The following is a 12638-nucleotide window of genomic DNA, read 5'->3' as shown; positions in this document are numbered from 1 at the left end:
ACACGGATCATGCAGCTTTGAAGTATTTATTGACAAAGAATGAGTCAAAGCCTAAACTCATACGTTGGATCTTGCTTTTGCAAGAATTTGACATTGAGATTAGGGACCGGAGTGGATCTCAAAACCTGGTTGCGGATCACTTAAGCCGCATTGAAAATTTAAAAACTGATCCATTTCCGATCAATGACTCATTCCCATTGGAAAGTTTGCGCCGTTTCCTAACTCTAGTGGGTATCTGTACATTCTGTTAGCGGTCGACTACGTGTCAAAGTGGGTGGAGGCCGTACCTACTCGCCTTGACGACGCCAACACCGTTATTTCTTTCATTAGGAATCATATTATATGCCGTTATGGGTCGCCACGAGCAATCGTGAGCGACCAAGGATCCCACTTTTGTAACAGGAAGGTAGAAGCATTGCTCAAGCGCTATGGAGTATCGCATAAGGTTGCTACTGCTTATCATCCGTAAACAAATGGGCAAGCGGAAGTTTCCAACCGGGAAATCAAGAGAATCTTGGAAAAAGTGGTCAATCCACAAAGAAAGAATTGGAGCCTCCGGCTAGGAGATGCACTATGGGCATACAAGACGGCCTACAAGACTCCGATAGGGATGAGTCCCTTTCGGATCGTCTATGGTAAGGCATGCCACCTTCCGGTGGAGATTGAGCATCGAGCATACTGGGCGGTAAAGCAGTGCAACATGGATTTGGCCAAGGTGGGTGAAGCTAGGAAGTTACAATTAGAAGAGCTTGAGTGTTTGAGGAACGAGTCATATGAGAATGCCCGAATTTACAAGGAAAAGACTAAAGCGTTCCATGACCATCACATTCGGAAGAAGGACTTTAAAAAAGGAGATGAAGTCATCCTCTACAACTCAAGGCTTCGATTTATGCCTGGCAAGCTCCGTTCTAGGTGGGAAGGACCTTTTAAGGTGAAAGAAATGAAGCCCTACGGAGTGGTAGAATTGTTTGATCCCAAGGGTGAAGCGACTTTCAAGGTGAATGGGCATAGAGTGAAGAAATATCATGGTTGCAAACCTCCAAGGGAGCTAGAGGTGTACATATTGGAGGATGCACCAAGTAGAGATGAAGCTTGAGAAGAGGACCGTCCAACTTAAGGACGTAAAAGAAAAATGCTTGGTGGGAGGCACCCTACCTGGTAAGATCTTCCTTGTTTATACCATCTTGTAGTATCTTTAATTCCTTGAGTTTTATGATCTTTTGATGATTGATTGAGTGCTTAGGGATGCTAGCTTTGTTGATTCTGTTAGATAGGTAGAATGTTCATTTAGATAGGTTGTGAAAGAGGAAAAGAAAACACAAAATTTTCTTTCAAAAAAGAGCACCGACGCGCAAGCGCACAGTGCCCGCGCGCCGGTTGCGAATTTCCATTTTCAGGCTAAAAACCCGAGAGTTGGGCCAACTTTGTGCCCAACTCGCGCCAGACACCCACGCGTTCGCGTACATGCCGCCTGCGCGCACCATTGCCAGTTGACCATCGACGCGCAAGCGCACTATGCGCGCGCGCGCCGATGGCGCTATATGAAGTCTCTGGTACATTTCCCAGAGAGTTGTGCCACAATTGGGCCAACTTTGTGCTGAAGCTGATGCGTCCGCGCGTAGTACGCGTCCGCGCCATCTGTAGAATACCACAAGCACGCGCCCGATCATGGTGCGCGTCCGCGCGCATGCCTCCCTGGGTCACCCTGGTACAAAAACCAGAGACTTGAGCCAGGTTTATGCCACTTTTGTGCCTGGAGCACAGCTCCTCTCGTGCCCGCGCGCCACTGCCGCGCACGCGCCCTCAGTTAGCACCTTCACGATGCGTCAGCGCATCTTGCGCGCGCGCGCCATCTGCGCGAATCAGTTTAATACTTCGCGCCGTTTCACTCCTTTCTCACTCACATTCTCTTCTTTTTCTTTCTCAGTTCACTCTTCCCCTCTCTTCATCATTTCTCTTCTCTTATTCTTCTTCCACAACCCACCACCATTGTCTCCAGCCACTCACCGGTGACAACCACCTTTTCCGGTGGTGCTACACTTCTCTTATTTCCTCTCTCATCTTCACAAAAGAAGATTCAACCTTTCTTTTTCATACTCTTCAAGGTTCAACTTCTTCCTTTCCTTTACTTCCACTTTCCTTTATGCTATTTCTTTTAATCAATTGCTTCTTGCTATCTTACTTAGTTTCTCTTTTGATTGTTAATGATATTTCTTGTTTTTGTTTGCTTATTTTCCCTCTCTTTTCTTTGTTTATCCATGGATGTTGAACTTGAACTTAATTTGCATTACTAGATCTTTTATCACTCTTTTACCATTGTGTGATGTTTATGTGGTGATTGATGTTCTATTTTGGGCTTTAGATTAGTTTAGTATTTTATAATTGCTCATTGCTTGATTATTGCACGCCAAGTGTTCGAGGAAATGCACAACTACCATTTTGGCTCATTTTAGTCTTACACTTTCAAATTGGTGCTCCCTCCTCATTCACTTGCTTCCTCTTCGATGCATTGAGTCTAATTTATGTGCTTAAGGTTCATACTTGCCAATCCCGTATTAATTGAACATGACTTGCTTTTTACTAAGGATGCTTGAGACTACTCTTCTCATGCCTTTGCATGCCTTACTTTCTCTTGCATCACATGCCAAGTGATATAACCCCTGCATTCATATTCATCATGGGCATGACATATCACTTGCATGTTTTTATCAAATTGTTTCTTGGGTTTAATGTTTTCCTTTCTCCCCTTTCCTTTTAGGATGGCCACCAAAAAGGGCGATAGTGAAGACTCCGGTCCCGACCGTCCCTTGAGTATCATCCATAGCACGGAGGACCGTGCTAATTTCTAAGTGTGGGGAGGTCGTTCGACCGATCTCCATGGGTAACACTCTCTTCTCTTCAATAACCATGGATTTATCTTTTTCATAGATGTTAGCATATTGCATGCGTAGTTAGTTTTTCTTGTAAATACCCTTGCATGATAGTTAGTTTTATAGAATTACTTGGTCAAAGCAATAACTTTCTCTCCAAGAAACTGTGTTCTGGGTGACCTACCAAATTTTTGAAAATTTTGTAGTGAACTTGCTTTAAGAATGTATTTTGGAACATAGTGATTGAGTTAAGAACACAAGCATGAAAGTTTTGAGCCTATTGCATGGTTACATCTTTTAACCATTATTTCCATTCTTGTGTGCATATCTCTCTCTATGAATGTGATCCTTGATTTGTCTAATTCTATATGTCCATTGCTTTATGTATGAATGCATTTGCGTGATTGAGGCCATCATTTCAATAGTCACTTTTCCCAAATAGCCTTAACCCTTATATCTACCGTTGCTAACCAATTTTGAGCCTTTGATAAACCCTCTTGTTCTTAAATGGAGCACGTCAACAACCCTAAGTGAAAAACCATGAATGTCCCTGAATTTGAATCCTTGATTAGCTTAGGTAAGTTAGGATGTGTATCATTCACATAGGAGGGGTATACTTTGGAAATTCGGGTAGATATATAGGCATGTAATTGTAGTATAATTGAAAACTCTAGGATTTTGGGAACATACTCATGTACTAAATGATTACACCGTATGCATTGACACTTTGGTTCACTAAGAAACCCCAAGAAAAAGGGGATGTTGATAATGTCATATTCTAAAAAAAAAAAATGAAAGGGGACAAAAATGCCCCAAGATAAAGTAATAAAAACAATGCATATAGTAGGTGGACTGAAAAGAAGGCATGAGTATGCAAAAGGGTAGAAATTCAAGGGCAGCTAGGAATATATTGTAGTTGTATAGGTTGTTTTAGGTGTTTAGTGGGATCCAAGGTTGATCAAGGACTCAAATTTTAAGCCCACTTAGCCATATACATCCTTACCTTCACCCTAACCCCATTACAACCCATGAATAAGACCTCATGATACTTGTACGCATGCATTAAGTAATTGTCGATTGATTAGATGAAAGATAAATCTTGGAAAGCATGATTAGGAGGAGATTGAGTGACGAACCCTAGACACTTGAGCGAATAGAGCGGATACACTTCCGGTGAGGGTTCGATGCTCAATGCTTGTTCCCAACTTTCACAAGCGTTCGCTTAGCAAGTCATATGCACTCTTTAGTGATGTTCAGTTTGGTAGGATTCGTGAACTGCATACTATCTTCACCCTATATGCTCACATGTATTCTTGAAAGATGGATTCACTTTTGACCAAGTAGGTAGATGACTTTACATTAGTTACATGCATCCGTTTAGATACTTAGCATTTCATAAACCCATTCCCATCATAATCTTTGGTCTTTTTATTTTAAGCATGAGGGCATGCTTGGTTTAAGTGTGGGGAGATTTGATAAACCCCGATTTCGTGGTTTATCTTGTGCTTATTTTGGGGAATTTTATCAATATTTTTCACACTTATTCACAAGAAATGCATGGTTTTGTGTTCACTTCCCAATATTGCTCTATGATGAAAAACATGCTTATTTTACCTTAAAATTGCCATATTTTAATCCTCTTCTATTGTCATTTGATGCCGTGATATCTGTGTTGAGTAATTTCAGGAATTATAGGTTAGGAATGACTCAGAAGAGAGGGAGAAAGCATGTACAAAAAGGGAGGAACATGAAGAATTGAAGTCTTGGGAGCAGCAGCATCGGCGCGCCCGCGCACTCCACGCACTCACGTGGATGGGACTGGATTGAAGCGGCGCGCAAGGATGGACGCATCCGTGCAGATTGGAAGATTTCTATCGACGCACACGCGCAACTGGCGCGCATGCGTGGATCACAAAAATAATCGGCGCGCGCGCACGCATGGCGCGCACGCGTGGGAAGTTGCACGTGACCTCATTAAGAGAAATCGTGCCTGGAAATTTCTGAGGCCAAGGAGGCCCAATTTCAAGCTGTTTTCTGCATGGAAAAGACCCAAGGATGCTTAGGGGAAAATGGGGGATGACTCATTTGGAGACGAGGACATAATTTTGAGTTTTTTTTGGGTTCTTTGGTGATTCTAGAGAGAGAAATTCTAGTTCCTCTCTAGATCTAGTTTCCATTTTGATTTTTTTCTTGTTGATTTGTGAATTGGATTTTGTTGATTACAGTTTTAATTGTTGAATTTAATTTCCTTGCTACGATCTTGCTTACATCTAGTGATAGTTTTATAATTCTTGTCAATTGTTATTTTAACCATTTCATGAATGTTGTGAATCTTGTTTTGTTGATGTTACATTGATGATTTCTATGTTTAATCTTGTTGATTGTTTGATTGTATGTTGATCATTGTTAGTGGGTATTTGTAGAACTCAATTTAATTACTATTTTGAACATGTATTTTGTTAGCGCTTACCAAGTGTTTGATGAATTGTTTACTCTGATTATGGAGTAGTTCTTCTCACTCTTGGCCTAGGTCAAGGGAATTGGGTAAACTTGAGTCATTGGGTCTAACGGATTTGATGATTTGGGAGCCCTAGGTGGTCAATTTGATACTCATTGACGCCAACCCACTACTAATCTAATTAGTAGGTAGGTTGGGACTTATGGGTTGATGTGGCCAAGGCCATTTGACGTACTTCAAGTCTAGGAGTAGATATCACGTACTTAAGACTTGGGAGTAGACTTAATGCGCTTGGTTCCTCATAATTGTCAAGATGGAGTGTTGGACAAGGATTGTGACCCCAATTCCCGTGTCTAGCCAAGAGTTGTTTTTATCATTCATAATTGAAAACCGATTTCCAATTTCAAGTGTCTTAGTCATAGTTACTCGCTTAGCTTAAGGGAAAATTAAGTAGAATATTGCTTGCTCATTGGAATTGCTTAGTTTTTGCTTACGTAGTTGAATTCGTTTATTGCAATTTAAGATTACTTGCTTGTTGAGTTTTCCATTTATTTTCATGCTCATAACTCTCAACCCCGGATTTCTAACCAATGTCGAAGCACATGTTTGCCCATTCTTCGTGAGACGACCCGAGGTTTGAATACTTCGGTTATTTCTATTGGGGTTGAACCTGTGACAACCAAATTCCTCTTCTAAATTTGACCCCCGAGGATTGTTGTTGGTAGGCTATACTCACAACGAGGTGATATTAAAGAGAAAAATCTTACCAATATAACATCTCTTGGTTGTGCATTGTCAGACCCTCACATCTTTTTTGCCATTCCAAGGGAAAAGCAGGTTTGTCATTCTCATCTAGAAAAAAGGGCTGAGCTCTTTCAACAGCTCGGACCTTGAAAAAGTAGTTTTTAAAATCATGGAACGACTCGTCAAACATGGAAAAAAACCTTCTTCCCCTGGGTAGAACGAAAGGAGACCCATGCCGACTTCTTTTTTACCACACCGGGCTTAGTCAAGACAAACAGATAGAAAAAGAGAGATTGGGAAGCAGGAATACCAAAACCATCGCACAACAATTGGAAAATTTTAATAAAATCCCAGGAATTGGGGTGAAGTTGAGAAGGGGCAACATTACAAGACCATAACAGGTCGGTTTCGAATTTGGTAAAAGGAAGGGTGATACCCAGCTGACCAAAGAAAAAATCATAAGCATAAAAGAAAGGGCGACCATCAACAACTCGAGTCGAAAAGCAGACTCTCTCGTCAGAAGAGGGAGGGGCAAGTTCATAGTTCTTCTCATCACCAGAATTACTACAGACACTGTGAAACTGCCTAAGCTGAGTACAAAATTCAGAATCAACCAGTGAGACACACATAAGAACCATGGAGTCCACCTAATCAGCCATACCCGCGGGAACCTGGGAAGGCATTTCGACAACGTTATTTCGGGAAGACATGAGGTCAACTAAATCCTACAAAAAGAAAAGAAGAATGGATTACTCAAAAACATCTCGGACAGAGGGCAAAACATCTCGACGGGCGGATAAACAAAAAGGGAAAACCCCAAGACTCAAGACAAAGGTCTTGGGGCATCCCTTGGAGGCAGTAAACAAGCAAGGTTTTCAAGTTATTTCTACGGTCTACATCCCAGCACTCATCAAAATAAAATCCAGAAAGAAAACAAAGGAAGCAAAAACGCAAAAGGACCACACTTCTACAGTTTTCCAGCAAAAAATACTACTTCTACAGTATATCAGAAATGTCAAAAAAGGCCAAGCAGCAAGGGCGCAAACTTTCTTTTGAAATCAAGCAAAAAATCATCAGCCAAGGCACAAATAGAAACGGCGGCAACATGCAAAAGAAAAAAGATTCAAGCAACAAGAAAAAGATTCACACCAAAAAGCAAAGAAATTTCAGAGCATGCAACAAGTCAAGCATGATAAAAAACAGAAAGATCCAAACTTTCTCCAAAAAGAAGATCAAAAGGAAACCCATCGCAAAGTCAAAAACAACGAGGAAAATACGACAGGGGACCAACCTGGAGACGGAAGAAGCTTCGAGGAAGATTAGAAGCGCAGAGATAAAGGCTGCCCAGAAAAATGGCAAGCGACGAAAGCAGAAGCGCAAGCGAAAGACAGAGAGCAGATGAGAGAAACAGAAAACGAGAGAGCAAAGGGAGAAGTTACGAAGAAGAAATGAAGAAGAGAAACCGTTTTTGATCGCGAAATTCAAAATAAAAGCCAAGAGAGAATGAAGGGCAAATTAATGCCAATTAAATGCGGATATTAAAACCGCTTGCGTTCTCAAAAAAGCGCTAATACAAAAACGCGCGCTTTTAGAGGAAAACGTTCTACATTCAAAAAAGACACTTTACAAAGAAAGGAATCGACAAATGCTTGAGTTCGACTTTAAGAAGGACCGAAGTCAAGGACTCGACCTCAAAAAGAAGATCGAGCTCAAGCAGGGGCACTGTTCATACCCTGGGTCGAGCTATCCGACCTGGGATGATTCGAGAAAAAGCGACCAAACCTCTTCAGGTCAGACTATCCGACCTCTTCTCAAAGAGCTCGGCCAAATCGACAGAAGAGCCCAATTAAGGGCCCAAACAGAGGAGCACGACCCGAATCCTAAGGCGGCCTAAGCCTATAGAGATGAAGGTGGTTTCATTGAAAGATACGCTGACCTCAACTCAAAGATAAAGATAAGATAAAATAACTAACTTATCTTATCAAAAAGGTCATATCTCACCATTATAAATACACTGGAGCACCCAGGTATAACTCATACTCTGATTCTACATAACACCTGTTTAATACCCATGCTAACTTAAGCATCGGAGTCTCTTGCAGGTACCCCCCACCCTTCGGTGACAGAGGATCAGCAGCACGTCCAAGTCCAAACAAGTCGGACGTACCAGCTCCGGCCTCCATTCACCAGCCGGACACATCGGTTCCGACCATCACTGAGGATCTTGTCCGAGATCGACCTACAGTTTCAGGTAACCCTCGGAACAGAGATACTTATGTAATTCATTGGTGAGAATTTCAGATAAGCGTATAGAGGTGCTTTCGTTCCTCTTGAACCTCTGCTTTTCTGCTGTCTTCATCCAATCATTCCTACTCCTTTCCATGGCAAGCTTTATGTAGGGCATCACCGTTGTCAATGGCTACATCCCATCCTCTATGTGAAAATGGTCCAATGTGTTGTCACTGCATGGCTAATCATCTGTCAGTTCTCGATCATACTGGAATAGGATTTACTATCCTTTTGCGTCTATCACTACGCCCAGCACTCGCGAGTTTGAAGCTCGTCACAGCCATCCCTTCCCAAATCCTACTCGGAATACCACAGACAAGGTTTAGACTTTTCGGATCTCAGGAATGGCCATCCATGGGTTCTAACTTATACCATGAAGATTCTAATATCTCGGACTCGGTCCTCTATATTAGATATCTAAGAGATATTCATTCTAGCTTGTTTGCATGTAGAACGAAAGTGTTTGTTAGGCACGCGTTCATAAGTGAGAATGATGATGAGCGTCACATAATCATCACATTCATCATGTTCTTGGGTGCGAATGGATATCTTAGAATAGGAATAAGCTTGACTTGAATAGAAAAATAATAGTACTTTGCATTAATTCATGAGGAACAGCAGAGCTCCACACCTTAATCTATGGTGTGTAGAAACTCTACCGTTGAAAATACATAAGTGATGAAGGTCCAGGCATGGTCGAATGGCCAGCCCCATAAAGGTCTAAGATAGCATAAAACTGATCAAAGATCTGATCCGAAGATGTAAATACAATAGTAAAAAGTCCTATTTATACTAAACTAGTTACTAGGGTTTACAGAAATGAGTAAATGATGCAGAAATCCACTTCTGGGACCCACTTGGTGTGTGCTTGGGCTGAGCATTGAGCTTTACACGTGTAGAGGCTTCTTTTGGAGTTGAACGCTAGTTTGTAACCTGTTTCTGGCGTTTAACTCCACTTTGCAACCTGTTTCTGGCGTTTAACTCTAGAATGCAGCATGGAACTGGCGTTGAACGCCAGTTTGCGTCATCTAAACTCGGGAAAAGTACGGACTATTATATATTTCTGGAAAGCTCTGGATGTCTAATTTCCAACGCAATTGAGAGCGCACCATTTAAAGTTCTGTAGCTCCAGAAAATCCACTTTGAGTGCAGGGAGGTCAGAATCCAACAGCATCTGCGCCACTACAAGAAAAACACCCATTCAGGTACACTTGAAAAGTGTAGCCAAAAGTGAAAAAAATGATGCCTTAGGCTACGGCTACGCTTTCTGGGCTACGGCTACGCTTTTTGGAGTGATTCCTATTCGGCCGTTGCCTATTCTCAAAGGCTACGCTTTTTTGCACCAAGGGCTACGCTTTTGGCATTTGGGAATAGGGTGCGCTTTTCAAGTGATGTTGTCCAGGACCAAAGGCTACGATTTTCAGCTTCTATTTTTACCAGAATAGGCTACGCTTTTCAGTGCTACTACATCACTTGTAAAGCATAGCCACATTGTATACCATAGCTACTCTATATAAGTGTAGCCTTAGGTCCCTCATTTTTTTCTAATTTTCTGTATAAGCATAACTACTCTATATAAGTGTAGCCTTAGATTCCTCATTGTTTTTTTTATTTTCTATATATATATATATATATATATATATATATATATATATATATTCTAATAATTTTTTGTACATAATATTTAGTAATATGATTACATATATAATTCTGTATTTTTAATTAAATGAGTTAAATATTATAAAATAAAAATAAATACATAATTATACTAAATAATTTCTTTAAATAATAAAAATTATCTGTAAATAAAATATATTTATAATGATCCAAAAGTACTAATATTCATACATCTCACACTAAATTAAACATAGCCATATCAAAATAGGCATGAGACTACTTCATATAAGTATTTACTACTAATACTCTACGGAAAACTAAAATATTATATTCTATATAAGTATCTTCTAATAAAAGTAATTAGTCTACCATACATGTATCTATTCTCAACATTACTCCATCTTAACCCATAAACCACAATGATAAACAGCTTAATCTTCATTATCATCCTCAATATTATCCTGCATAATTATATAGAAAAGTAATTAGAAAAATATTTATAACGACATTCTCAATTATAAAAATTAAAAAATCAAACTGAAAATAATTAGAAACCAAACTGAAAATAATTGTATAAATTATCAAAACTATGTCAACTTAAAAAATAAAGTTAGCACAATTCTTGATGCTGCTTCAGTTAGCACAAAACTAGAATTACAACAACTAGAATTACACAAATAATTTTCAGCCATAACAATACAACTTCAAGTGTTAAAGTGTCAATAAAGCCAATAACATATGATTTTCAGCCATAGCAATTAACTTAACCATATGCAAATATAAGAGGTATAACATATTATACATATACCTAATATATTATACATATAAAAAAAGGGGCAAAAGAAATCCTAATATATTATTATTTATTTTAAATAGGAATCCTAAAGTGTACTTTGGTTTTGGTTTTGTAACTGTGTTCTAAGAATTTAATTTTATATGATTTTTTAAAAACCAGCTACTGATTTAGTACACTTCAGAAAAATAGCAAGCAATAACCAACTTAGAAAAATCATATAAAATCCATCTTTGGTTGGATTCTCCTAAAGTTTGGTGTGATTGAACCAGACTTACCCATCTTTCACCCAGTTTAAGTCCCAGAGCATTTTCACTTCTCTAGAAAAAGTTATGCCTCTCGAAATATGGTTTTGTTTTAAGAAAAGGGTGCTGTCGCAGCAGCGAATAACCCTACTTCCAGAAGACACAAATTTTTCTATAAAATTCAAATTATCCTGAAATTTGGACATAAAATACTAGACATCCTAATATTTCATTCCTCTTTAGTTTCACCTCCAAAGAGTTTCAGAGTATTGAGATATGTGGTTTTGAAGTTACTGTTCCAGAATTCATACAGCATTGTTTCTGCAGAAAATGACCATTTTCTAAAAATCATATCTCCCAAACCATACATCAGAAAATTCTGAAATTTTAGGAGAATAATCTAGACATCTTAAGGTTTCATAGAAAAATTATTTCACTCATTTTGAGTGGCTAGATTACTCCCAATTTTGTTCACAAATTGCTGCCCAAAACTGCATAATTCTGCAACATGTAACCTTGGGTTTTGAGAGGTCAAAAATTGATTCCTAGCTTTTCACTCACTCTAACCTTGCATTCTAACTTTCTTTTACCTATTGTAACTTGTTAGAAAGATTAAATCAGTCCCAAGTGTTCAGGATTAATAAGTCACCATTTTTTGTCACTTTTCACATTTAAGCATACTCATATGAAATCAACAATTTCTGCATTACTCAACATAGCAATCCAGCCACAAATCACTCAAACAATTCACATATATTATTGTTAATTTACTGCATCATATATACCAAATAGACCAGCATCATCTCAAATAATCATTAGCATGTATCATCAATTAATTCAATCATGAAAATTGGCTTCTAGCCTTTCAACAAATTCTGCACTCTAACAAACAGAATTTTCAGCATCATCATCATTCAATAAATCAAACACAACATCATTCAATTAGTCACAACCTCAATTCTATTACCTCGTTCCCATGGCTTCTCAGAAGTATCACTATCATCATTCCCTCTAAAACAATTTGAAGCACCAAAGCAATTCCCAAAGCTGGACAAGATATTTCCAAACTTTTGAAATAAATCATGTAATCCCGCATTATCTATGGATTCAGCTAAGTTCTGCCGCAGTACAAGAAAAACAAAAGAATTCACTTTAAAAATGATATAGATCCTGGCATATGATTAAGTATGGTATATCAAAGCTGCAAACAAATAGACATATACCTTAACAAAAACATTGCCTCTGCCACTTTTTCTCACATCAGGATCGCGACGAGACCACATGACCCTTATCACTTTTCCATGTAGTAACGAATGATTCTTCAACTAAATTTCACGACTTGCTATTCATGAAAATCAAAGACAACGAATTAAATTAACAGTAATTAGACTACATTAATTAACAAGATAACACTCTTAATATGCAATGATTTTATTTTTTCAATCTTTTTCGTTAGTGAAAACTTAATCATATGTCTTGCACACTTCAATACATTTGAGATCTGAGTCTTAAAGAGAAATTTGGACCTCAAAAGTCAAAACCAAAATCACCCAAGGAAAATCTACACTATATGTCATGTTTGTAACAGTTGCAACAAGCAACTCCCTCATAGAGGTTTGATT

General features: G+C 38.9%; 1 protein-coding gene across 1 annotated transcript; it reads right to left on the bottom strand.

Annotated features, from left to right (window-relative positions):
* LOC110266596 (polyadenylate-binding protein 1-like 2) lies at nucleotides 11881-12337 on the bottom strand. Its single transcript, XM_021111479.1, has 2 exons — nucleotides 12240-12337; nucleotides 11881-12134 (listed from the first exon to the last, which is right to left on the bottom strand). Exons 1-2 carry the CDS (start codon nucleotides 12297-12299, stop codon nucleotides 11955-11957), a joined length of 240 nt encoding a protein of 79 aa, XP_020967138.1. The 5' UTR covers nucleotides 12300-12337; the 3' UTR covers nucleotides 11881-11954.

The sequence above is a fragment of the Arachis ipaensis genome, chromosome B09 (genome assembly GCF_000816755.2).
Source record: "Arachis ipaensis cultivar K30076 chromosome B09, Araip1.1, whole genome shotgun sequence".
In the NCBI taxonomy this organism is placed as follows: Eukaryota; Viridiplantae; Streptophyta; class Magnoliopsida; order Fabales; family Fabaceae; genus Arachis; species Arachis ipaensis.
The sequence above is the reverse complement of the archived record's forward strand: the minus strand, read 5'-3'. Positions and strand labels throughout refer to the sequence as shown.

Coding starts and splice junctions, on each gene's coding strand:
- LOC110266596 (XM_021111479.1), bottom strand. CDS start 12,299: ATGTGGTCTCGTCGCGATCCTGATGTGAGAAAAAGTGGCAGAGGCAAT. Junction 12,135..12,239: donor GAGGCAATGTTTTTGTTAAG/GTATATGTCTAT, acceptor GTACTGCGGCAG/AACTTAGCTGAATCCATAGA.